Raw genomic sequence first — 27,145 nt, 5'->3', positions numbered from 1 at the left:
AATGCAGTCCATCCTCAATCTAACCAAAAGCTCTACACTGTTCACCAAAATAAAGACCTACTGCAACATATGAGAAACCCCTATAAATCCCAACATAGCAGAAGATTAAACACCAACACGTCTTTCCCTTTATTAATCATGTGCAAAATCACTCAAAATACATTTAATTTCAACATTTATTCTCCTTACGCAATCCGACGGAAAGCATGCAGGGAACTAGAAATCTGTTCAGTTTATGTTCAGCTTAATATAATCATTTATTGAGTTCACTTAACTTTTTTCTGTTAAGTACAATGAACTTGCAGTGATATTTGAGGGAAATGAACTCCTTTCATTTGGTTAATTTCACTGTTTGTCTATGTGTCTCAAACTAAAATTCGAATGATCTTAAAATAAAAGAGAATAATATCTAAAATATCTAAGAGATTTAATGGCATTAACTTCACAAACTTTAGCAAATACAAGGACTAACTCTTTCTCAAATGTGCTTATATAAAAAAATAAAAAAAAGTTGTAAATAAAACCAAGATTACTGGTGAGAAAATACTATTTTAGTCTTTCTACTTCAAAATTTCACATTTAATTGTGTTTCTGGTCATTTCTTTGTAAAAAATAAAATAATAATAATAAAAAAAAATAATAATAATTCAGCGTAATATAGTACCTTTTAAATACAGTTTTGTTTCCATGGACAAAAACCTGTAAAAGTGCAAAAAAAAATAATAATTAATTAATTAATTAATTCCACTTTCCAGTTTTGTTTGCAATTAGCATCAGACGGCCAGTAACTGGGCTGTGACGGCCCGTGTGTCTGCCAGCTGAGACTAACTTTGCTCACACTAGATGCAAAAGCTCTTTGATTCTGTGAAGCACACACATCTAAATTTACACCGGCACATGGGAGGGAACACCATGTCCAATATATGAAGAATAATGCTGATGCACTGCAGAGTTCTCAAGCTGAATCTCCTGACAGTTTTCAATTTGATGAAAATATGCTAAAAGTTTCAATAATGCTCAGAAGTGCAGGATCTGCAAAGCTCCTGAGCGCTTCAGTAATGACCCTGTACTATATTACAGAAACAGGGCAAGTGCAGCCATACTGAGCTCTTACCACCAATTCAATCAAGGATTCATTTTTAACAGGAAAATCCACTTAGGTGAATATTGCAAAAACAAGCCATCCTCCAGCACACACAAACACATACACACACACACACACACACACACGCACACAAACACGCACACACACACAAACACACACGCACACACACACACACACACACACACACACACACACACCAATAAGCTTTAGCCACTTTTAGCAGTTATAGAAAGGACAAAAAAGTCCATATGATGTTTGTTTCTCACACAAAACTTTATAGTCATACGGACTGATACTTTTATAGTGCTTTCTTGTCCTTTTTGCAGGTTGACAGCTCTTTTTTACTTTGTCATTTATCATGCTTCTCTTTCTTATTCATTATTCAGAATTTCACCTTTTGCGCTCTGTGGAAGAAAGAAAGTTAAAGGGTAATTCTCGCCAAAATGCAATCTAGGGTCTTTTTGTTAATCTACCCGAGGCTACTAAGAAGGCTCGACACAACATGAAACTTTGCTCGAAGTCTCACCAGGGGCTCATGATAGCATCTATTTTGACTGTCAAAATGCCGGCGGACACAGCAACTGTGAGTTGTTCAAAACCTTTCTTTTTGGTAAACTCTGTGTACACAAACAATGTAGTCAATGCTGGAGTTCATGTGTAGAGCCCCTGGTGATACTTCCAGCAAAGTTTCATGTTGTGTCGAGCCTTCTTAGTGTTTTAAAAATAGTGATTTTTGATGCTATCATAGAAGTGCCCCAAGCACTCGCATTCAATAGGCAATTTGACCGAAAACGAAAATACGGTCAATCTTAAAAGTGGCGTTTCCATTCTAATTATGCTTTTAAACGAAAGTTTGCCTCGGTTAACAAAAAGACCCTAGGTTGCATTTTGGCGCGAGTTACCCTTTAAACAGGTTTGAAATGACATGAAGGTGAGTGAATAAAAGCAGAATTTACTTAGATGCTACAAAGTATTACAAATAATGATAGATGCTATTTACACTGTGTAAATAGCAACAACAAAAAAAGTATTTTCTATTTAAATAGTTGTTAGATGCTACTTAGTGCAAATAGTGGCAGATACTACAGTATTAGCACCTCAGTGTATTGTATTGTATTATTAAACTGTATGCAATAACAACAACACATTCAGTGCACATGATTATGTTTATTAAAATCATAAATGGATGCTGCTTTATTGGGACATTACTTGTCCTGGGGCCTCATTTATAACCGTTGCGTACGCACAAAACATGCCCTGAAAGAGGCGTACGCCACTTCCGACGCATAAGTTGTGATTTATAAAAACAAACTTGACGGGAAAATTTGCGCACCTGCACGCAAACTCTGACCCATGCGTACGAACATTTTGGAGACGGAGCAGTTTGGCGACACCGATGGTGAGTTGGAGTTAAATGTCTTTTTGGTCACTTTTAGAATTTAGAATTAAAATTAAACATAATACAGAAAGATAATACAAATATAATTTCACTCACCAAGCCTGTCACTTGAAGCAAATATCCATCCCTTCTTAAATGTCCGCGCCAGCGAGCGCGTTGGGCCGTTTAGTGACACTGACGCAGTTTAAATAAATAAAATAATGATTTAAACTATGTTTTACTTATGATATAAACATTTAGATTAAATATGCCATTCAAATTAATGGAGAACACTTAAACATGAAATCATTACTGAGAAGTTACAACATTTTTTATATTCAAATTCAATCAATATAAATATTTGTTGTGGATGCGATGTTTTTGAACACTTTTCCTGTAGCGTGCTGTGTTTTAATGTTTTAACCACAGAGATAATTTCTTATCATGATAATACAAGATTGTCTGAGAAAATAGTTTCGTGCAAATAATGCCCAAGGCCTATCTGTTTCCATTAAAAATATAAAAAATTTAAAATACAATTCGGCCAGTGGAAAAGATGAAATGTATTTTACACTATTTGATTTATGTATTCAAAAACAAGACAAGGATAGGCAAGTACATGATTTTTATTAATGTAATGTGTCTTGTACAGTTAAACGTTATCACGTGGATGAATAATCATATGCAAATGATATGCAGATGAGGATATGCATAGTAAAACTAGGCGTTGAAAGCTCCATATATGGTTATTTCGGGGTGGAGACGCATGTGCGCACAATCTTCCGCTGACTGGGATTTATAAAGTGAATTCTGCGCAGGTTCTGGCGTACGAACAGTTTTATAAGTCTGAATATTTTTTTGCGTACGTCATTTTTGGCTTTCAGGCGCACGTACACTTTTAGTAAGGTTCCTACGCACAGTTTTATAAATGAGACCCCTGATCCCTAAAGCACTCAGTCACAGTGATTTTGCCAAGACATGTTCCTGGATCGGCATATTTTGTCGATCCTGAAACAACATTCCTGTCTGAAAATTTAGTCTTAACCTCATCCCTACCTCTAAACCTAACCCTAGCTATAACTCATCCCTAAAATCAGAGGGAAATGAGAGGTGAATAACACTGATGTAGAAGCACTGAACCCTGTTGTAAGCTTAAACTTGACATAACCTGTAAACTTATCCCTCAAATCTGAGGGAAATGAGAGGTGAATAACACTGATGTAGAAGCACTGAACCCTGGTTGTAAGCTTAAACTTGACATAACCTGTAAACTTATCCCTCAAATCTGATTGGTTGATTGGAATGTTGTTCCAGGATCCACAAAGATGTGGATCCAGGAACATTACCAAAGCATCCCTACACCAGTAACCCTACCGGTTAAACACTTTATTCCCACTAGTAGGCGCTTTATTCCCACTTTACCTCTCCAAGCTGATATGTGATGGGGAAAAGGGAGAAGAATGAGTTCGGAAAAAGGAGGATTAGGATTTTTTTTATAATTTCATCCGGCTCAATCAGACATTGGTGTGTGAGTTGGTGTAAACAGCCTCTTGGCTTATTTGCTTTTTGTGTAAATATTCACTCCATTACTTTTTTTGGGGGTGAACTCTCCCTTTAATGTTGGATTGTTGGCTCGCCACTCCGAATATTAGTTCTGTGTGAAAGTGCATCTCTTCTGACCTTTCTGATCAAACCAGTATGCTGGATACTGATGAGATTTGTGTTTCATTTCAGCTTCTGCCTTATTCTGAATGGTAATAATTCAGGCAAAAAGCATGAGGAGTGGAGAGGGACGTTTATGAGGCGATGTTTTGATCTGCGGGTAATGCTGTGACAGCAACAAATCTGTGGTTTTACTTAAGCAATTGCTGTGTTCTACAGAGCATACTGTATATGCTGTGTGTGATTTATTCTCTGTTGAGCGGGAATCTGATGGGAACGCTCCGCATTGAGATTTATTTACAGCCTTGGTGTGTTTGCCAGGCCGGATCATGTACATGGATCAAGGGTGACAGAAAGGATGCAGGACAGAGATAAATGCACAAATGGGACAGGCATTTGTTCCTGACACTGATTTGTCACCGTGTGGGTGTTTGTGTTTGTCTGTGTGCACATGCATGTATACAAAAGATGTTTGGCTACAAAATGCAAAGATTGGAAAGAATATCAGTTTTGAACCAGTTGTCAGTTCAGCATTTACATCAAGCGCTTACAGGATAAAAGATGGCAAAACAAATGTTTTAGTGCTGCTCTTCTCTTCTCTATGTGACACATTTCTGAGTGAAACTGCTTCTCGAACAGGAAAAAATGTTGGGCGGGACTTCATTTAGTCCATCAGGAATTGATTGGATGGTTGTGGTTTGCTATTGGTGGATCAAATGTGAGTGACAGGTTTGCCCCGCCCTCACGCCAGTAAACACATCAGAGAAGAGATGTTGTTGTCGAGAGGGGAAATTATTTTAATCAAAGATTATGAGGGCATATGAATTAAAATAAATGATGATGTGCACGGATAAATCATTTATACTAAATACAGCAATATTCCATAAAAAAGTAGTAATTGTCCATTTTGATTTTATTGTGACTTTAACAATTTGTATCCATATACTCTCAGCCACTCAGTTTCTCATCCACTGTAATGGAATATATCACATATCCTGCGTGATAGACAGTTTTAAAAGGCTAAATTAACTTTACAAGCATTAACATAAACGAACATAAAACATCGTACCGGTGGTGAAAGCAACGCAACAGTCACATGACCTACATTTATGCCGCTTGTATTCTTTTGTATTGAATTGAATTGAATTGAATTTTTTATTAAAGTGTCTTGCACTTACATGCCCAGCCCAAATAGGCTTAAAAGACACTATTGACATAAAACAAACATAATATAGATAGATGACCATCATACAAAGTACATAGGAAGATGACCATCATACAGAGTACATTACCATCATTTTCACAATATAAACAAACAAAACACTGTCAATTTAGGTCAGGATATAAATTCCTTTGTCTAAGTTTCCACGCCTTTTCCACATATCTAGCCAAACTATAAATTTCATTTTCAAAGACATTTCATTTTGTAAGGACATGAATCAGACTGAGTAAAATTAAATGACTGCTCAGAGTGACTAAAATGCATCATGATAAATTGTACAAAAATCACCAGTATTTCCAGAAAATAACATACGAATTCCCATGTCTTCATTTATTATAATATAAAGGGCATGTAGATCTCACCAAACCTGTCAAGAACATGTCCAGGTCACCCCAAAAAACATGTCATTTTTACCCAAAGATCAAACATGTATATATATATAATCTATATTGACACTTTGACACTTCTTTAATCACGTACTGTCTCATTAAATCTCGTTCAGTATCTGTGCTGAGGACACACTGGTGAGAACAGCACTTGCCTTTTATGTGGATACACGCCCTCTTCCATTTTTAACTTTGACATTTTCCAGCCCTCTGTTTTTACAGAGCGACCCAGGAGATCAGAGAGAGAGAGAGAGAGAGAGAGAGAGAGAGAGAGAGAGAGAGAGAGAGAGAGAGAGAGAGAGAGAGAGAGAGAGAGAGAGCTGCTCTCTGTTCCAGGTTTTCTGATGATAAGCAGAACTATAAATCTTGGCTATACTCAGAACAGAATATAACACTAGTAGTATTTTTTGCAGCCTGCAGCATAATTATTACATTTAGCACAATATCCACATTTTCTGTGCTTGGAATACTTGGATGACATTTGCCAAAAAGTGCTACATACAACAGAGCAAACTGAGAGGAAGGCTGAATTGCACAATTGCAATGTGACGAATAGAGCGCTACAGAGATGCCATATTTTTGTAGGCCGACCCGGAAGTGTCTGTTGTTGATTTTTTCAGATTATTGCAGAAAATAAGGTCTTTGACCAACAAAAGTTTCTTATACATTTTGTTCATCAAAATAATCTTCACAAATGAATACAGCTTTTATGAATTTTACAGGCTAAATACAATCGGCAGAAGTAAAAAGCTCTTTCAATCTTTATTTAAAATCTACAAGTTGGAAAGTTTGAGTCAGAATAGTTTGCAAGAGTGCAATTGTAAACCCAATAAGGAGGGTAATAGTGCTTATATGAGTTTATCTGTTCAGAGTAATGACGTTTAAAGGGGTCATTTAAAAAAAAAAAAAATGTTTATTTTTTTTTATGTTTCTTGAGGTTAATTTTTGTCTGAAATGATCCGTTTTTAAGGCGCAGCTCCTTTAAAGCTTGTCAGTAAACAGCCAGTTATGATTGGCTAACGAACGTCATTGCATATGAGACAGTATCTTATCGACAGACTCGAGCGCGTGGAGTCCGTCAGAAACTGAACACACATCTGTATATTGTATTTAGTGTAGACAGCGTCAGTGATTATAATCTGAACACACATCTGTATACTGTATCAGTGTAGACAGCGTCAGTGATTATAATGGCTTTTATTTGCTTTTGATGCAACGTGACACTTGCATCCAATCAGCCATTAAGTGAATGAACACCAGTGGGTGGGGCCTATGGTGCAATGATGTATGCAAGTCCTATGCAAATGTACCTGTGTGACATCACAGATCCCACAATATCTAACCAGCCGTTTTTGGAGCTTGATTAAATAAATGTTTTGTTTATAATGAGGAGGACTATGAAGCTATGAAACTGGCAGGATGTTTTAATGGTACAAAGACCTCTTATATATCAACAGATTAATGTCCCTGACAACCTCTGTAGTCCCATTTAGCCATTTGTCAACCACCATTTAAGAATATTTCTAAAAACTCATTTCTGGGTTCCTGCAGCACTCTATTACCTCAAGCAATAACAACTGTGATTTAAAAAATAAATAATATTTTCATTATTTGATCAGACTGCCAAATGTGAAGATGTTTTTACACAAAATTGGATTAAAAAATAGCATTAAATTTAAAATGATAACAGGATGTACTGCAACAACAGTGTAACAAAATACTGATTTAAAAGGTTCATCATCATGCATTTCTTACAGTTTCAAATATAGGTGAATCTCCCAAAACATTTCCAGGTCACATTTTACCTCAAAATCAAAAGAAGAAAATTAGAAATTATTATTAGTAATGAAAATACTGAGCCTATTATAGGACCAATGATACTTAGGCCCATTTCCACCCAAATTTTCATTACTGCAATGGATGCAGAAATTTTACTTTTCAGTTTATTTTTAATTGCTAATCAGATTCTCATTACTGTAACACGATGATTTTTCATTTAGGATTTTTTGTTCATTGCAGTAATGAGAATAGGAGATATAAATGTGCTTAATTGTCATAAAAACATAGACTTAATTTTCTTTATGCAAAAAAAATATATATATATATTTGAGTTCAGGGTAAAATACGACCCAGACATGTTCTTAACAGCTAAGCAGAACACTACTACTATCCCATTTCTGAAAACAGCTGCTGTTTCCAGCATTGCACTCGCTGTATTATATAAAGATAGCTTGGTAACCACATTTCCCCTTCTAAACGAAACATGCTTTTCATTAACCCAGATGATGTTTTAATGCATAATGATGGCGAATCAATGTATCATAAGTCCCTTTTTCATAAGTGAAGTCCATCAGTGCAAACAGTGTGTGATTGAATACAATGAAATCAATAAGAGGGACAGGGAAGAGAGGGAATCATTCCTCTGCATTAGCGGAGCAGGTTATATTGATAGATGAGTGTGAGGAGAAAGAGAACATCGCTGAGGAGACAATGATGCATGATCCAATCAAAGCGTGGTGTAACCGGAGCCAACTGCACTGATTACTACGCCAGGAGAGAAGACACGAGAGAGAGGGATGGAGAAAAACGGAGAGCTCCAACGGGAATCCCCCAGGTTTACACGTCAAACAGCGTTAAAGGAGAAATTCACCCCAAAAAAGAAAACATATGGTCTTACTAACACAATCAAAAAAATTATATTTAGGCCTCAATCTAAGATTTACATATTTGAATTGCAGATGAAATTTCCACCCATTTGCATTGCACAGTTTCAAAATAAATAATACACTTAATTTGACGCATATTTGTCAGTCATACCTAAATGAAATCATGCTTTAAATTAGCAAAGTTCAAAAACGTATGCATTAAGGTGTACTAGCTAGTTTATTGTTGCATTATCAAATCATCTTCATTGAGCATAGATTGGATCCATTTAACATTCAACGGGCCAAAATAAATACATAAATAAATCAGAACAAAGATATACATATGAAATTAACAGTGCTTTTCAGGCAGGTCTATAGTTTTCAGGGACAGAAATTAAATAAAGTAATCAAATGTAAGATAACACTGATGTATAAATCAAATATATATTAATTAAGTTACAAAAGTTATAGTCAAGAGCAGTGTGATTTTTTTGTTGTTGTTCTTTTGTTGTTTGATTAACATTAAAAAAGACAGTCTAAACAACATTAGGCTGCTGTCACTTTAAGAGCTGCACAGATCCAATATACTAATACACACATTCATTTTATTTCTCAACTGTTTACATTCACTTAAGCCATAACTACTAGGATACTCACCAAGATGAGCATTTTAATAATTTTGAGTGAATTTGTCAGTTCAAGTGCAAGAGGAAGCGAATCAGAGCTCAATTCAGAATTTGCGTGCTGTCTAAAACGTGTCTGCGTGCACACAAAACTTCTCACAAAGTGAGTACCAAATTGAGTTCTCTTTCATATCTTCTTGCGCTTGAATATTGAAATCGGCAAGACTTAAAAACACGTGTATAAACTTTGGTGAAGATGCAGCACTGGTCTCATCGGGACAGTGACAGTTACAGATGCACCAGGCAGTCTGTGTTGTCCAGTGCTGCTATATTGTATACAGGTTTCATTTTGTTTTAGGAAGTATTTAATTATTTTAGCCAAAGAAAAACATTGGAAAATTATGCAACAGACATTATTCAAATCAGTGCCTTCACGCAGTTAAAGGTGCTCTAAGCGATGTCACGTGACAATTTTTTTTGTCACATCCAGCAAACATCTCCTCACTATCCGCTAGCTGCCTGTCCCCTGAACACACTGTAAAGACACGCGGTCTCTGTAGACAGCCCAGGCTCCACAAACGGCAACAAAAACAAACTGGCCCAGCCTGGACCACGAAACATAACAAACAGTGTTCCAGCCAATAACCGACAAGAATGATTTGGGGGTGGGGGTGGAGGGTTAGTGCGCGTGCACATGAAGTGTGGGGAGTGGAGGAGAGAGAAGCATGAAGAGGAAAGTTAGCTAGAGGAGAGATGTTCTAGACAACGACAACGACTAACGTTAAAAATGTATATTCTTGAGAATTTTGATATGGCCGACACACGACCAAAGAGACGACGTTCCGATGAACAAATAACAAAGAAGAGGGAAAAGGAGAAGGAACGCGCGAAGTCTGGCAGAAGGGCTTCCAATCTGACATTCAGGTGACTCTGGTTTTGCTGGACAGGGTAAATCCAGTTTGTTTTTTTCTAAATGGTTCATGACTGTTTCAGGAAGCATGGAAGGGAGGGGGAGGGGGAGGGGAGGGGACGGGGGGAGGGGGAGGGGACGGGATGAGGAGGAGGGAGGGTCGAGCTAGCCTCCGTTTTGTTTGACAATACTTCGAACGTCAACAAGAAGTGACGTCACCCAGCATCGCTTAGAGCACCTTAAAGTAATAAAAACCATCAGCATTGGTCTTTTTCATAGGCGATATGCTGATGATTTTAAAATGATAAAAAAATTGGCCGATAAATATTGGTGCATCTCTACACATATATACTTACAAGGCAACAATATCAAGTAAAACCGAACAAGAAGGGATGATATCCATCCTTAAACCCTCATGTAACACAGAAGAAGGATCTGCTTGTGGGACTCCCAGGTGTGTCTTCTCCAGAGAGTCTGGAAATCAGTCTCTGTTCAGACAGGCGTGTAATAGGTTACTGTACGTATCTGATCTATCATCTTCCTCCAACCAAACCCAATAGATCATCACACGGGTCAAAAGAAGGAGATGGCCAGATCCAGACTCATTTAAAACTGCTTCGTCAACTCATTTTGAGCTTTTTGCCAACTTGCCTTTTGACTTTTATATAACTCTTAGAGTCTGATAAAATGTTCCAACAGTCAAACACTAGTGTCATAGTTTTATATCAGGCCAAAAACTGTTCATTCAGTTCCCATTGGGAATACAATTCACAAATGAGATCTTCCTTATTCCTTATATCTCAATTGCTCTCATGGCAGTAAGATTAAGTGGAGAGCTTCAGCAACGGCGGAGACTCGGATGTTTGAGAAAATATTTTTAGAAGAGAAAAGTTTCAGATCTCAAATTGCCAAGATACCAAAAGTCTGCAATCAAATATCAAAAATCTCACTCTGAACTCACACAATTCTCATTAAATTCTGCCAAGAACAAATGATCTGAGCTGCTGTCCACATCAATTTATAGCTTACACTCTTACGTTATGATAGCAATCAACACATTTCTATTTGAGGAAAAAAAACATCTAAGATAAAGTTGATGCATAAATGAAACATACTAATTAAGAAATCCATTCTGTCTATTCTGCAATACAAGTCTCCTAGAGGAGCCTGCAAAGTTAATATTTATGTACACTGCACACACACACTGCAGTCGCCTCCACACTCTGATAATTCAGCATTCATCTAAAACATTAAACTGTAATATTTCTTTGCAATAAACAACAATACAAATCACCTGACTCGTTTGTGTCTTCTTTTATTTCTCCTAAGGAATTGTAGAAGAAATGAATTTGATACTTATATGAAACCTAACTTCCAACTTTCATTTTCACTCCCTTTCATTCTCATGCTGTTCTCAAAATAAAACATGATAAACATCTTACTGGGGTCCAGGTCCAGTGTAAAAATGGAAAAAGATGAAAAAAATAATATATTTTTACAGTCACAATGAAATCAAAATATTTTTTTATATCATTGCAGTATTTATGATAAAAAATTGTATCTGTGCACATCATTCTTTTTTTTTAATTCATCTGACCGTAATTTTTTTTAATCAAAAACAATAACTTTCCCTCCCCTCGCAACAACATCTCTTTACTGGCGTGAGGGCGGAGCAACCTGTCACTCAAATGAGATCCACCAATAGCAAACCACAACCATCTAAGCATCCAATCAATTCAACAAAGACGAAATCAAGCCCCGTCCTACATTTGTTCTTGTTCCAGAAGCCAGAAACAGAAAAAGTACAGAAAAAAAGAAGAAAAAAAACATCTAACAGTACAGAATTTTTTTTTTTTTAATAATGTAACATAATACAGTAAAAAAATTACTATTAAAAATATGTGTTAAATATGATTTGGAAAATATTTTCACGTATATATAATATACATTTTTCAATGTATAAACTGGCATAAAATTAAAGGAAAATGTATATATTTTAGGATGGGGGTCACTTGCACAAGGATATTCATATTATGCATCTGGAAGATTGGAAACCTCTATACTAGACTACACATGACATCTAACTATCCAGCTCTGCATTTGAAGGCTGTCTCCTTAATGAAATAAATGACAAAGTGAACAAAAACAGGCAAGTAAGGTTAATAATTTTTAAACAGTGTTTCTATTAATAGTATGAGACCTGTTCATGCGTTTTGGGCAGTAATGAAGCTCTCCTGTCTCGCTGACATGCGTGATGAGTGATGGTTGTAGCCTGCAGAAACGTCTCCAGAGCTCTGCATCACACACAACTGACAGCATGTTACTAACCGCCTGTCTTACACAACGTTTCCTCTCACCCTGAGATGAAGCCGCTCTAATACTTCAATTTTGCATGAAGACCAAAATATGTCTGCTCACAACCACGAACAGAAATAGAATAAATAGGTCAAATCAAGCAAACACTTTGGTTCTGTCTAAATTTAATTACGCATCCTAAAAACTTTTGTTGTCAATCAACATACATCTTGTTTTTTTGGTGGTGCACATAAGTTATACAAATTTTCAGTGTAAGTACATTTATGCTTTATGTTCACTACCGTTCAAAAATTTTGGGGTCAGTAAGATTTTTTTTTTTAAGAAATACAGTAGATATATATATATATATATATATATATATATATATATATATATATATATTCCACAGGGAAACATTTATTAATAAAAAAAAATCTAAAATGTATCACAGATTCCACAAAAATATTAAGCAGCACAACTGTTTTAACACTGATAATAATCATAAATGTTTCTTGAGCAGCAAATCATCATATTAGAATGATTTCTGAAGGATCATGTGACACTGAAGACTGGAGTAATGATGCTGAAAATTCAATAAATTACATTTTTAAACATATTCACATAGAAAACAGTTATTTTAAATTGTAATAATATTTCACAATACTACTGTTTTTTGTTCATCATATAAATTCAGTTTTGATGTTCAAAAACATTAAAAATTCTTACCGACCCCAAACCTTTGAATGTTTGTTGATATAATATAATAAAAAAGTCAAATTTACTCAGTTCAATTACACTGTACCAGTTCCTTAAGAGCACTGAATGCCTTTATTGACTTCCTTGATTACACTTTATTTCAATGGTCCATTTCAGACATTCTTCTAACTAAAAGTAACTTTGCAAGTCAACTAGCAGTCATTAGAGTATCAGTAGACTGTTAGGTTCGGATTAGTAGAATAAGTCGACGTAGTTGCAAAGTTACTTATCGTAAGTAAAATGTCTATTTAGGAGCATCAGAATAACGTGTTAAAGGATATTAAGCAGACAGTCTATTAATACTCTAATGACTGCTAGTTGACATGTAGTTGCAAAGTTACTTGTAGTTAGTAGAATATCTAAAGTGGACCACCGAAATAAAGTGTTACCAATTTCTTTAACATGTTGGGTTACACTTTATTTTAAGGTGACAGTTTTATTGTGCTTACTCAGATAAGTACTAAAAGCTTGTTGAGCGTTGGCTAATAAACTCACCTGAACACAACTGTGTATGTTTGATTGCACAAACACCAGTGTAAACAGTGTTGCACACTGTACGGCACTAATTTGTATCCTGAGTATGTTTTCCAACAAACAGAATGATTAATAATTACTTTAAAATTCAGATTATCATTATTGTTTGAGGAATAATTGGTTGAATCAATGATGCATCTGTGAATAATTTTTTTCCCCCATTATAATGTCTCAGTCTGATTGTGACTCACTGTGTGTGAAATGGCAGAGGGTTTCGCTTAGACGAGGAAGAAGTGTTCGAGAAAAACCCCATCATGACAAAGCCCGAGCACCTCTCATTCACGGGCTTTGAAGCTCTTCTGGAGCGATATAGAGACTTCACACCGAGATGAAAGGAAGATGGAGACGTATCAGTGCACAAAACACACATTCATTTAAGCTTAGTTGGTAAATAAAGCAGAATTATACTTATTGCTTTTTAGTAGTCCTGTAGAGCCAGACATTTCCCTGCCAGCATGTAAATCGACAAACCACATTAGCTTTGTTTTACATTTCGTTTAGAGGCCAGTTAATATGATAATGCTCTACAAAAAAAAAGTTACAAACTGTGTAAGAACTGTGTTCAAAAATAAGTGCTGTTTCTAATAAACTAAACGATATAGTTCTGCTGGTGTTCATCAAGCTTACTTTCAGCCAAGTGTCTATGAGAATCTTTTTGATGCAACAAACCTGCAAACTTTGATAAATCCAATGATTCGTTTTTCTTCAAAGTTTGTTCATTTTATCAACATGGTCCATAAAACCAGCCAATCAGACCTGAACTCCCAAATGTACAACCTACATTCTGCCTTAAGAACAAATGGTGCAACCAAGTTAAGCACAGAGTTAGATACAAACTAGCTAGTGGTTACTAAGCCTCAATTGTAGACTTTTACGTTCCAATTTATTTGAGAACATACAAATTTACTGATGGTTTTGAGCCTGAAACAGAACGGCACCCATTCGCTTCAGTTTTCATCTGCGAAGGCGACCACTGAGTGTCCTGCAAGGTAGCATGAAGCGTACAGTGACAGTCCTGCTGAATACATTACTCTGAGTTGAAAGAACTACAAAGTGCAAGGCTATTGATTATTCACTGCCGATGGAAAGTGTAAAACAGGAGCCAAGGGCTGTAGGAAGCAAATACACACTAACCAGGGGGTTGCCTCGAAGGGGTACTTGCTCTTTAGTGACCTATAACCGGGTAAATGTTATCCAGGACATGTGGGCATCAGCACATTTGGTTTTTGGGACATGAGCCCCACAGCAAACTGCAAGCCTGAGGGTTTGTCCTGAATGCAGAAGTCCAGCAGGGAGTTGGCTCGGCCGCCTGGTGCCCGAGAGAAAGAGTCAACACTAGAGGGTGTTTATTGCTCTTCAGAGGACTTCTGCTGGGGAAATGCCAATGGAAAAGTGAAGTCTCTGCAGAGAGCGAGGAAATGTTGTCTTGGCAAGGCAAAAGTGCGATGTGAGATTCAATGAAAGGTCATGGGGTCAAGCAAGGAGCCAGAGGCTGTTGCTGCCAAATACAAATAGCACTTACTGACTGTTTTCCATTTATGTGTCCTGTAGTTTTATTCTAGGTATACAGTGTTAAGGTCCGTCCGTTCACACTAAGGATGATAACTATAATGATAAAGATAAAAATCAGCAATGGAGTCCACAACTTTAACGATAACGACACAGAGGAACAATATCATTGGAATCACTTTAAAAAAAAAAATGAAATAAAAATTCCCAGCTGAGTGATAAAGACAGCCAATCAGAATCCATCCTGCTCGAGCATTAAGATTGCATTTGATATCAGTCTTTGGGGAAAATATGCTTTTAAACAGTAAATATGTGACGAAAATAACAATTGCACTAGTTCACTAGTTTATGGTTCACCCCAAAAATAAAATATCTTTTATTCTTCCTCACGCTTTCTTTTATGACTTACTTTCCTTTGTGGTACAAAGGAGAATGTTCTCACATGTAATTTCCATACAATGAAAGTGGACGGTGATTTATACCAACAAGGGAAAAACAAAAGCATCATAAACTTAGTCCTTATGATTCGTCACACGATAGTTTTAAGCAAGTTACAGACTGAAAACCATTATTTGTTTAAAATATTACCCTAGTTTAGCCACAGCTCTCACATTTAATTTATACATTTGCATATTCAAATTTGGCCCATCAAGACCTAATAAATAATAAGTCTGTATATGTGCTAGCACTATTGAGATTTGAGATCTATCGTGGCAGCAAATAAGCCCTTGTCCTGATCAACTTCCATTGTACTTTCATAATCAATAGAAGAAATAAAGCCGGTTTCACTTTATTTTGATTGTCCCTTTAACACATTCTGTTAAGTATGAGTAACATTGCACATACAGTACATGTCTACTAACTCTCATTAGGGTGTTAGTAGAGTATTAGACTGGTGGTTAGTGTTGAATAAGTTGACATGTACTTGCAAAGTTACTTATAGTCAGTATAATATCTATTTGGGAGCATCAAGATAAAGAGTTAGCAGATAATACTCTAATGACTGCTAGTTGACATGTAGTTGCAAAGTTACTTATAATTAGTAGAATGTCTAAAGTGGACTTAAATACTTACTCAAATAATTACTAAAAGCTTGTTGAGCCGTTGGCTAATAAACTTACCTGAAGACAATTGTGTGTTTGCAGTTAGCATATAATAAGCAGTTACGAAGACTTAGTACTTGCAAAGTTACTTATAGTCGACAGAATGTTCAAAAGGGACAATCAAAATAAAGTGTTACCATAAAGCCATATGAATTAGGAAACACATTAGCAAACATTTAATTGAGCGTATCTTTTTAAGAAAAGCATGTTTTTCTAATAGCCCAAGAAGATTAATTATTAAGAATAATTATTCCCATTAAAGAAAATCATGCATTTTGGTGACTTACCTATAGTGGACACCACTGTCCCAACAAAATAAAACGCCCCTGTAAAATCCCATCTGGGTCGAAGAGCATCGACCCGAGCTCCAGCAGCAATCGCAACCTCGTACTCTTTCAGGAAGGAGCTCAGATCCTGCAAACTGATATTAAACGTGTCACTGAAGTTCAGGAGGGTCCGGTTCCAGCGCCCGTGTGCCCGCAGCTCGGACGGCCTCTCGATGGCGGAGAACACCGCAGCGCCACACAGCAAATACACGATGATGAGCAACGCGAGCAGCAGAAAGCGCCCATTGTCTTCGTTAATGTGAAGGGAGCGGCAGCCCTGCATCATCCAGATCTCAGCACCACCGGCGCGGTGGACAGCGACCAATGCAATGACATGGATCCACTACACCTGCTTCTTGAGGACACTCCGAGACCTCCTAACATAACGTTAATGATATGTATCAAACACTTCAGATAAGTTTTAGATAAAAGAAAGCCTTCATTTAAGACGCTTACCAGCTTCATTTATCCATTTGCCATTTTCAGTGACATGAATCCTCTAGCGCTGCTGCTGCCTCTGCTGCTTTTGGACACTCCGGTCTTCTAAAGGATATTGCACAGATATTTGTATCAAACAAGAACGATAAGTCTTGGAAAAGAGAGAAAATTAACTTTCCAAGTTCATACTCTTTATTTTGCTTTCTTCTGTTTAAGAAACGCGTGAGGCTACCAATTATGAATTTTATGTATAAATATTGTTGCATTCTAAATAACCTGCCCGAATCCTTCAAAGGATACATTTCCATCAGATACACCACTTGTGGATCCGCTTTAGCAGATATAGTTTGTTAAATAACTAGACTCACCCTCGCGCTCATTAAAGTAGTTCTACGTCCATCTCCGTCTCCATCCCATGGATTGCTTATCCACATAAATCCACCTTTAAACTGTTCAGTTGCAGGCTAAAATCCCCAGCCGATGAAATTCCCAGACTCCTGGTTGTGTTTTATTGCAGGGATGCAGCAGCAGTGTGTTCTCCTGCTTTTCCATGTTGCGGATGAAGCATCCAGCGCATCCTTTGGGTCGCTGCGCAAAATCTCTCGTCCCGTGAATCACATTAATTTTTGCTTCAGTGAAAGATACAGCGGGGTCAATGCAAATAAAGACATTTAGTGACCATTTGAGCCAGTTGCACTTTTTTGTGTGTGAGGCAGATCTCCAGTCTATTCGCTGTGGGATGTTTGATGCCCGCAGTCCTAATGAGGCTGATCTTCAGATCCATTAGTAGCTACAACTATGATTTACACTACAGTAATGTTGGCAGCTACAGTGCTTGTTATATTACCTGCTTGACGTTTAACAAAGTTAGATGCCATTTAACAGTTTGACCTCTAACAAAATTCTTTAATAGGCTATAGGATATTAAATCTATAGCCAATTATTTTTTCTTTAACAGTCATGCAGTTTTACGCCGCATTTCCTTATCGCTATACCTAGAAAATACAGCATAGCTTGTATTTTGTTATTTGACACTTGATGTTATTTTCTACTTTGCCTGTCTTTTAGTAGGCTAAACAAATCTCATTTATTCCGTCCTGATGTTTGAATTATTCAAATCTTTTTATTTCTTTCATTTTTGTTTTCGATGTTGAATTGAAAAGCGCGCTGTGCTTTTCCCGCCCTTTTTCCACAAACAGCTCACGAGATCAGAAGGGAGCGCCAAAAACATCTTCAATGAGGTGAAATGTGTCGACAATATCTTGATAATGGTAAATGTTGATTCCATCCCTCAGTAAGTCCATGTTGCCCCCCTGACGCACGCCTTGCCTTGTCACAGTCTCCCCACAAATCACGAGGAAACTATGCGGCACGCGCTACTACAACTGCCGCGCGCCCTATTAGAGCCGCTCGAGCGCACCGCGGTAACTGGAAGAGGTGGGCTTGTTATTTCTGACAATTAATCGATGGCATAATTACCTGTGGCCAGCATCACCACTGCCAACAGTGAGTCCCAAGACAGAATTAGATGAGTCTGACTCCAATGCAATGGCTGGCATGTTTAAAATCCAAAGTGTTAACTGCTAGATAATCAGTCTTTCCGGTCATGCAACAGATGTAATGCTATGTGTCGTTAGCGTTAAGTTAGGCCTACTAATTACTGATTAATCCAAACGAACACCATCTACTTAAAGGTTCTACTTAAAGGTAACAGTGCACTCATAAAATAGTCATTGTATCATTTACTCACCATTTGTCCAAACACTAATTACTTTTTTGGTAACACTTCAGTTTAGGGTCTCAATTCTCACTATTAACTAATTGCTTATTAGCATGCATGTTATTGGCTGTTTATTATAGCTACTTATAAAGCACAAATTAATGCCTTATTCTGCATGACCATATTCTACATCCCTTAATCCTATACTCAAACTTAATAACCACCTTACTAAGTATTAATTAGCAGTAATTATGAGTTTATTGAGGCAAAAGTCATTGTCAATATTGGACCCTAATCTAAAGTGTGGTCATTTTTTCTTCTGTGAAACACAAAATGCCAAAGCTGCTTTTTTTTCCTCACAAATTTTCACTCCAGGTTGTTATTGATCGGATGGGGGAAAACATGTAGATGCATTTTATAAGGGAACAGTATGTGATCAAGCTGTGTTGAGATAAGATGGGACATGAAACAGTTTGAGCAACAGAACAACAGTTTGCAAGCCCCAAGTTGATTTACCAAGTTAGTAAATAAAGAAGCTCAATTATTAGTGAGTAATAGTGACTGTCAAGTTCAAAAATAACAACAAATAAGAACATCACTGAGTGCTTGCAAATGTGTGAATTTAAAATTGTTATGCACTGAAAATATTCCCCTCTGTCACACATCATTCATGTTTGTGCATATTCAAACGTGGTGATTATGAGACATGCCAGACTCAATGACAAAAGTAGGACATGTCACCGATGTCCAATTTAGCCTGTCCCATCTTGAGGCAAAGATCTGAATATGATCAAAAGCATGAGATTTGAGAGCTATGATGAGGGGAAGATTGAATGATTTTTGTTAGTTTAGTTTTCCTGTTGCTCAAACAGTAGAGAGTTGGCGCTTGCAACGCCAAGGTCATGGGTTCGATTCCCAGAGAGAGCAAGAACTGATGAGAATGTAAATGTGTACCTTGAATGCAATGTAAGTCGCATTGGATAAAAGCGTTTGCCAAATGCATAAATGTAAATGTAATATAAATGAATTGTATGTTGCTTTGGCTAAAAGCACCTGCCCAATAAATAAATAATGACAGCATTGTACAGTTTGGTAAACCATGTACAGATGTAGTAGTCTAACAGTTAACAGATGGAAAGACAAAGGTTTAAAATAAATCACTTGCAGTAAGGAGAAAGTCGCCCTGGAACGAGAGTGATTGCGATTACAGATCTCTTCTATCAACACTGTGTCCTTGAAAAAAATCACTTAACCCCATTTTACTCGAGGGGAGACATGATACTCCATTCATCAGATTACCAACATCCCTTTCTTCTCTGGAGTCTATTCAAAGCTTCCCTTCTGATACAGAAGGCTCGTTTGAATACATAAAATTTAGTTAATCATAACATTAAACAATGGTAATCAAATCTATCTATCCATCCATCCATCCATCCATCCATCCATCCATCCATCCATCCAATCAAATATAAGAACATTTGTGCACTAACCATGTTTGGGGGACTCCCCCCAACTCCTTTGGGGGAATAAAATAATTTTCTTTCATCCTCATTGCACCCATGTTGTCCTTCACTAACACACACACACACACTACTGCTAATAATGTAGTCTATGGCAAGGATGATGATGTTAATAATAGCATCAACATGGATAAACAATGCCTCTGTTTTAATATAAAGCACACATTTTAAGTCTATTGTATAATGCATAGCATTCTTATGAAGTGTCTGGTCACATTTTTGGGCCATGAATATGTTTTTAGACTGTTTTGTTGGTCCTATGATAAATGCATGAATGTAAATGTACAGTAATTGAATTATTTATAGCGATTTTCTCTGTTGTTTAACTGTTGATATCGCTTCTATCAGAAAAACACAGAGACTCATTATTGTATTGCTCCTTTCGGTGTCTTGTGGTGGGAAATTTTGATGAAGAATGAAATTCTTTAACAGAGTGGCAAAGAAGGTGTTTTAAGAAGATGGAAACTTTTGTTATTTCTCTAATTAGCTTAACTTAGTGTTAGCCTTTGCTTTGAAAGAATGTGCTTATGTTGCAATAAAGAAATGATCCACATGTTCAAGAAAGGGTAAAAAGGACGCAACCAAAAATTCATATAGCATTATCAAAATCAAACTTTTGCACGAAATGGCACACACTTCATTCATATTACCAGATTTTTGTCTAACCAACCACACACTGTTGGGCGTAATGAAAAGCTGTTGAAACTTTTTTTAATTTTTTTATTTTTTTTATTCACCAAACAAGTCAGTGCAACATATGCACAGCAGATATATTTACATCGGACTGAACAAAAATATGCTCACAAAAAACAGTATACTAAAAAAGATTGAAGTGTTAACAATTAACCATTGAGGTGTTTGGCCAGGTTCACATGTATTGGCCAAATAGCTCATGTAGTGTCATTTTGAATGGCAGTGTTTTGAAATGGCAAACATGTCTTATGCAGAGAACCGTGTTCAGTGTGTTTAAAAAGTGCCATTTTGAACTGCAAAATGCCTGTAAAGCAGAAAATGTGTTTAGACTTTTGGAGACTTGAGAAGAGGTTTTGCTCTCCGTGTGTCAGTTTAAATAATTGTGCTGTGCATGTCATTTTAGTGTGTTAGAAATTGGAAAAAACTGTAAATAATGCTTAGCACAGTACAAATAACAGTCATATGATTGGCTGATCATTATCAATCACCAGATTAGTAACCAATAACAGTGTTATATAATACAGTGGTATAATATAGTCATGCATAGGCCTATACTGTATATTTCGACTTGGCTGGGAGCAAAGAGAAAAACGCTGATGAGAAAAGAGGAGACACAATCTGCTTCTCTACTCTATTGATGCAGGCAGAGAACATATGGTTGCATCCATCACTAACTTGTCAAGATTCCCCCTGAAAGTTGCTTTTTATAATTACCTGAGCGATTAAATGACAGTGCGTCTCTGGGCTGACAGCAGCGGAGGGGCTGAGATAGATAGATCTGTGGAGAGGGAGGCATTGGGAAAGTCTATCGATCCAGTGTCATTCTGCAAAGAACAGGCGGCAGAGTCAGCTCTCATCTACAGATACAGTACACACACTGATCAGCCCACACACACATACAGTATACACATTCATCTGACTGAGCAAACTCACTGCAAATCTGCAGATGTGATTTGTTGTTATAATTACTGACATAGGCCGATCGTACCCTGGAAATCCAGAGTTCTCGCGAGAGCACAATGAATCTTTCGGATTTGGGTCTGGATTTCCAAGCCTGTTTTGCGCAATAGTTTGATATACTCACTCTTAAAGTCTCCCTGGGGTGAATATCAAGTTTTTAATGTTGTTTATATGTCTATGTGGTGTTTTTAATATGCTTTAAGACAAACCATGTGTAAATTCATAAGTCGACACCATTGCTGAGTATTTTCTCCTTAAAACTGCAGTGAACCAAAGACAGTCTCAAAAACACGCTTTGAAATCGCTGGTGTTTCTGACGTTCTACCTTGTAAACAATCAGATCAACGTGTGATCGTCAACCAGTGGATCTCTGAGCTGAGTGGAGGCGGGGCTCATTTGCATAATCATAGAACCGCGTATACTAAATGAGGCAAGAGAGTCGAGTTACATTCAAGCTATTTTAAGGCATGAATTATTTTATTTTTTAAATGTTTAAATATGTCATTTTGGTGATCAAAGATGATTTTAAGTCATAAAATTAGAGTACAGGGGGACTTTAAGGCCCGTTCACACCAAGAACGATTACTAAGATCACCATGCTACAGAACGCTCATTAGAATTATCTTTATCGTTATAAATATCGTCCCTCTTAGCACACAAACCTCAATAACAGTGACAGCAAATATGCAGTAAAAAATCGATCTCTGTACACACCACACAACAAATAACAGTGATGACAACAACAACAACAACAAGAACATCATGAACTCAGCAAACCACAAAATGATAAACTTATAATAGCAACCGCATCTATTCATGTTGCAATGCAGGCGAAGAGCTCAATAAATCAGCAACATTGTTCAATTTGAAAATATTTGGTCAGGCATGCGAATCTAACATGTGTTTTAATGAAGATTCACTTGTAGATGTACTAAAAATGTGAGGTAGTTAAATTTATTTCTTAATGACTCAAAGAGTCCCATACGCTGGATAAAATGAACGCAGCATTGAGCTAATTATAACAGAAGCAGTAGGGATTCACTTTGCTTAGTGTCGTTGACAGCGTCTCTCATTAAGGGATTAATTAGCATGTTCACAGTAAAACTTTTCACTTAAATGGCACAGTTTGATATTAGATTATTAATCAGTTATATTGGCTGGAACATATGTTTGATAACCTTTTTAGTTCCCTCCAGGGATCAATTTCTTGTAGTTGTAGTGCACAGCGTTCCTTATTTTCCACCAGTAAACGCCTACGAAATTATCCATGGAATGGGGAACACAACTCATTATCTTATGGCTGTAATTTAATTGCCAGGTTTGGTAGAAATCCCTTTCCATGGGTCCTCATTTTCATCTCTTTCTGTGTGAGAGAGACGATCTCTGAGGATCCAATTAAACCGACCATTGACCATCCCAACATCAAGAACAGATAGAGAGGAGACGAAAGCATCAGAACACTCCTTGTCCAAAGATGATGAACAGTTTGTTTCCTCTAATCTGAGTCAAGGACCTTTGTGACTTGAAAATGATCCAAGATTTACAGTAGTTTAGTGGATCAAAGATGGCGTCTGATTTGACGATAATTTTAGATGTTATCAAACCAAGCAAATCATTTTAAAGAGAACATCAGAAAAAAAAAATATAATTTTAATTTATCATCAATTAAAACATACAATACAAAGAAAGTAAAAAATATTTTTTTTCTTTAGCACACTGGGTCATGACAAAATGACAAAGCAAAGCAAGTCAAAGCAGTGATATTATTTAAAAATCATCCTAATTGTATGTTATATTAAATGCAATATTGTGATAAAAGAAAAATAAATAATATTATTTCAGTCTTTAAAAATTAAATAAAAATAAAATACGTTTTTTTTTGTATTATATTCATTTTTATTAATATTATTAATAGCACTATTGTTCAAAAGTTCAGGGTCAGTAAGATAATTTTTTAAAAGAAATGAATGCTTTTATTCAGCAAGGATGCATTAAACTGATCAAAAGTGACAGCAAATACATTTATAATGTTGCAAAAGCTTCTTATTTCAATCAAATTCTGTTCTTTTGTACTTTCTATTTATCAAAGAATCCTGATGAAATGTATCACAGTTTCCACAAAAATCTGAAGCAGCACAGCTGTTTTCAACATTAATAATAATCAGTATATATTTAATTACATTTTAAAATATATTCACACAGAATTATTTTTTAATTATAATAATATTTCACAATTTTACTTTTTTTTTAAATCAAATAATTCAGCCTTTGTAAACAAAGAGACTCATTTTATTAAAAAAAAATTGTTTTAAAGTCACACGACTCCGAACTCTTAGTGTATGATGTAGAAACCTCTATGACCCTCCTTAGAATCAGAAACTTGATTCAATCAGACATCATACTCTTTTTCCCCCCTTTTTTTATGTGATCAAACATTTTGGGTGTCTTAAGTTAAATTTGAGGAAAGGAGAAAATTGGTTTAGGATCAAAAACAAGGATCTGCTTAATCAGAGTCGGTGAATTAAAATCGGTGACATGTATAAAACAGATCAGAAAAGGCACTGTCAAAGCAGTTGTAAAATAATCTGAGTCAATTGATCGATTAATCTCTATCATGGGGCACAATAACCGTTCATTCTATAAAGAAACTAATAAAGAAGTTGCTCAAGTGCTTATAAAGTTTCTCATGATACCCTCAATAGACCCTATTATACATTTTCTGAAATGCATAGAACAATGATTACCTGTTTTGTCCTTTTGTAGGGGGAAAATTTGCTTGTATCAGCCATAAGGCATGAATGAATGCTGAAATGAATGCTCCACTAGCTGAACAAAACCACAAAAGAGCAATAATCATCATTATCAGGTAATAAGCTGAGGTTTCTTATTGTAGTAAACGATACTCATTGCAGGAAAACACAGGGCTGTGATCATAGACCGTACTCTGTGGGTCCTCAGCAATAAATCAACACTGTGTAAATCATATCAAATCTTTCAAATAGTCATATTGGAAAAGCAATAAAAAAGATGGAAACAAAGAATATATTCCAGTACTTACATCAGACTTTCATTTCCAGGTAGGAAGGCAAGACCAGTTTAATGATGCAGTATAGCACATATCACGATAATTCAACGTGCTTTATATGGGCAAAATAAAGAAAAGTAAAATATATAGAGAAAAAAACATAAAAATTAAGTTTTGAATCATTTAGGAATAAGAATATTAATATTAATAAAAAAACGTTTAAATTAAAAATGTATTATTTGCTACAGTGATCTATGAAACTGGTGGCGTTTCCATTTTGTAAAGTAAATTACTGTAAAAATGTAAAAATCTGTCAAAGAATGTCTTTATGTGTTTATAAAAATGCATTGTGCCAACTCAAGTTTAATTAATACAAATTAATAAGCTGATATATTCTGAACTTGTGATGCTGCTGCTCATTTTAGACAGAGAAAAGCAGTTGCTGCAGATTCATCGGCTGCACATCCATGATGCGAATCTCCCGTTCCAGCAAATCCCAAATCTGCTCTACTGGACTGAGATCTGGTGACTGTGGAGGCGTTTGAGTTTAGTGACTCACTGTCATGATCAAGAAACCAGTCTGAGATGATTTTGAGCTTTTGTGTGGCGATTAAATGATGCTCAATTGGTACTAAGAGCCACAAAGTGTGCCAAGAAAATATATAACACACCATTACACCTCCAGCAGCCTGAACTGGTGATATAAGGCAGGATGGATCCATGCTTTTCACTCTTTACACCAAATTCTGTCCCGACTATCTGAATGTTGCAGCAGAAATCGAGACTCATCAAACCAGGCAACGTTTTCCCAATCTTCTATTGTCCAGTTCTGATGAGTCCGTGTGAATTGTAGCCTCTGTTTGCTGTTGTTATCTGACAGGAGTGACACCGGTGTGTGTCTTCTGCTGCTGTAGTTCTTCTGCTTCAGTGTTTGACATGTTGAGTGTGTCATAGATTTTTCCCTAAACCTAACTACGTCCTATAATATTTATACTCTAGCGCATCTACAGACGACATCGGCCGAGTCTAACCCTATACCCTAGCGCGTCTACACATCAACGTCGGCTGGGTGCTAATACCTGTTCCCCTAACTAGCTTATTTCCTGCGCAGGAATAATCAACAAACAGACTTCAGCAAATGTCCTCTAAATGCTTTCATCACGGCCAGAGGATCTCTTGAGCAGTTCTCAGAAAATCTCCCCCAAGAAGAAGCAAGGCCGGAGGATCTCAGACTAATTCCATTGAGAATCCCACCAGCTAACACGAATACAACAGTTTTTATAGAATAAGGAGGTATAGCAAAAATGTCATGCTGAATTACATAATTTCCCCACAATTTGATTGGTTTTCAAAGACAAACCCTTCTAGGTAAAGCAAACTTTGTTTTAATGATTACTTCATTGTTAATCACAAGGTTCAAACGTAGTAATCTGTCTAGTTTCATTTCCCAAATTTGTTATTTTTACACTCACACAACCAAAGTAAATGGGGTATGGCAACACAACATACAACATTCAAAAACGCAGGACAGAACGTTTTAGTACATTGTGTTTCAAAGCGTTATCATGTTAGGCCTAAAAAGAGAAATAAGGTTAGATGTTAGAAGCATGGTTAGTTTAATACAGTTTACTATTTTATCTATTAAAAATTCACCACAAGTGTTCAGAGAAGCTCTTCTGCAGACCTCGGTTGTATCAAGTGCTTATTTGAGTTACTGTTGCCTTTCTATCAGCCGAACCAGTCTGGTCATTCTCCTCTGACCTCCGGCATCAACAAGGCATTTTCACTCACTGGATATTTCTCTTTTTCAGACCATTCTCTGTAAACCCTAGAGATGGTTGTGTGTGAAAATCCCAGTAGATCAGCATTTCTGAAACACTCAGAACAGCCCATCTGGCACCAACAACCATGACGTTCAAAGTAACTTAAATCACCTTTCTTCCTCATTCTGATGCTCAGTTTGAACTTCAGGAGATTGTCAATGGACCAACGCTGCGTCCAAAATCACATAATGTCTGAGTAGGAACTACATTGGAATTTGAAGTTTTGTCACGACCGTTAAAAAAAGTATGAATGAAAGTCTGACTTACTACATCCAACATGTTGTTACTGTCATGTGACTAACCAGCGTCAGTTATCTGTCATTCATAAATCCTCTCCTGTGGCCTCATGGGATAATAAACTGTCCATCAAATGCACACTTCAGAATCTTCACTTACTGTTTTTCGAATACAATATAGTAGGGAAGTATTCACTTTCGGACACAGGGCATTTCTACATGCCTAAATGCATTGGGTTGCTGCCATGTGATTGGCTTGTATAGTATATATATATA

General features: G+C 36.5%; 1 protein-coding gene across 1 annotated transcript in view; it reads right to left on the bottom strand.

Annotated features, from left to right (window-relative positions):
- Positions 1-16,789, bottom strand: part of kcnk12 (potassium channel, subfamily K, member 12) — a 35,610-nt gene extending 18,821 nt beyond the window's left edge. The window contains exon 1 of the mRNA XM_084093645.1: positions 16,416-16,789. Within this exon, the coding sequence (XP_083949771.1) occupies positions 16,416-16,740 (325 nt within the window). The 5' untranslated portion in view covers positions 16,741-16,789. The remainder of the gene's footprint in view (positions 1-16,415) is intronic.
- Between the last annotated feature and the right edge of the window lie 10,356 nt (positions 16,790-27,145).

This window comes from Abramis brama (genome assembly GCF_963993115.1).
Source record: "Abramis brama genome assembly, chromosome: 19".
Taxonomy (NCBI): Eukaryota; Metazoa; Chordata; class Actinopteri; order Cypriniformes; family Leuciscidae; genus Abramis; species Abramis brama.
The sequence above is the reverse complement of the archived record's forward strand: the minus strand, read 5'-3'. Positions and strand labels throughout refer to the sequence as shown.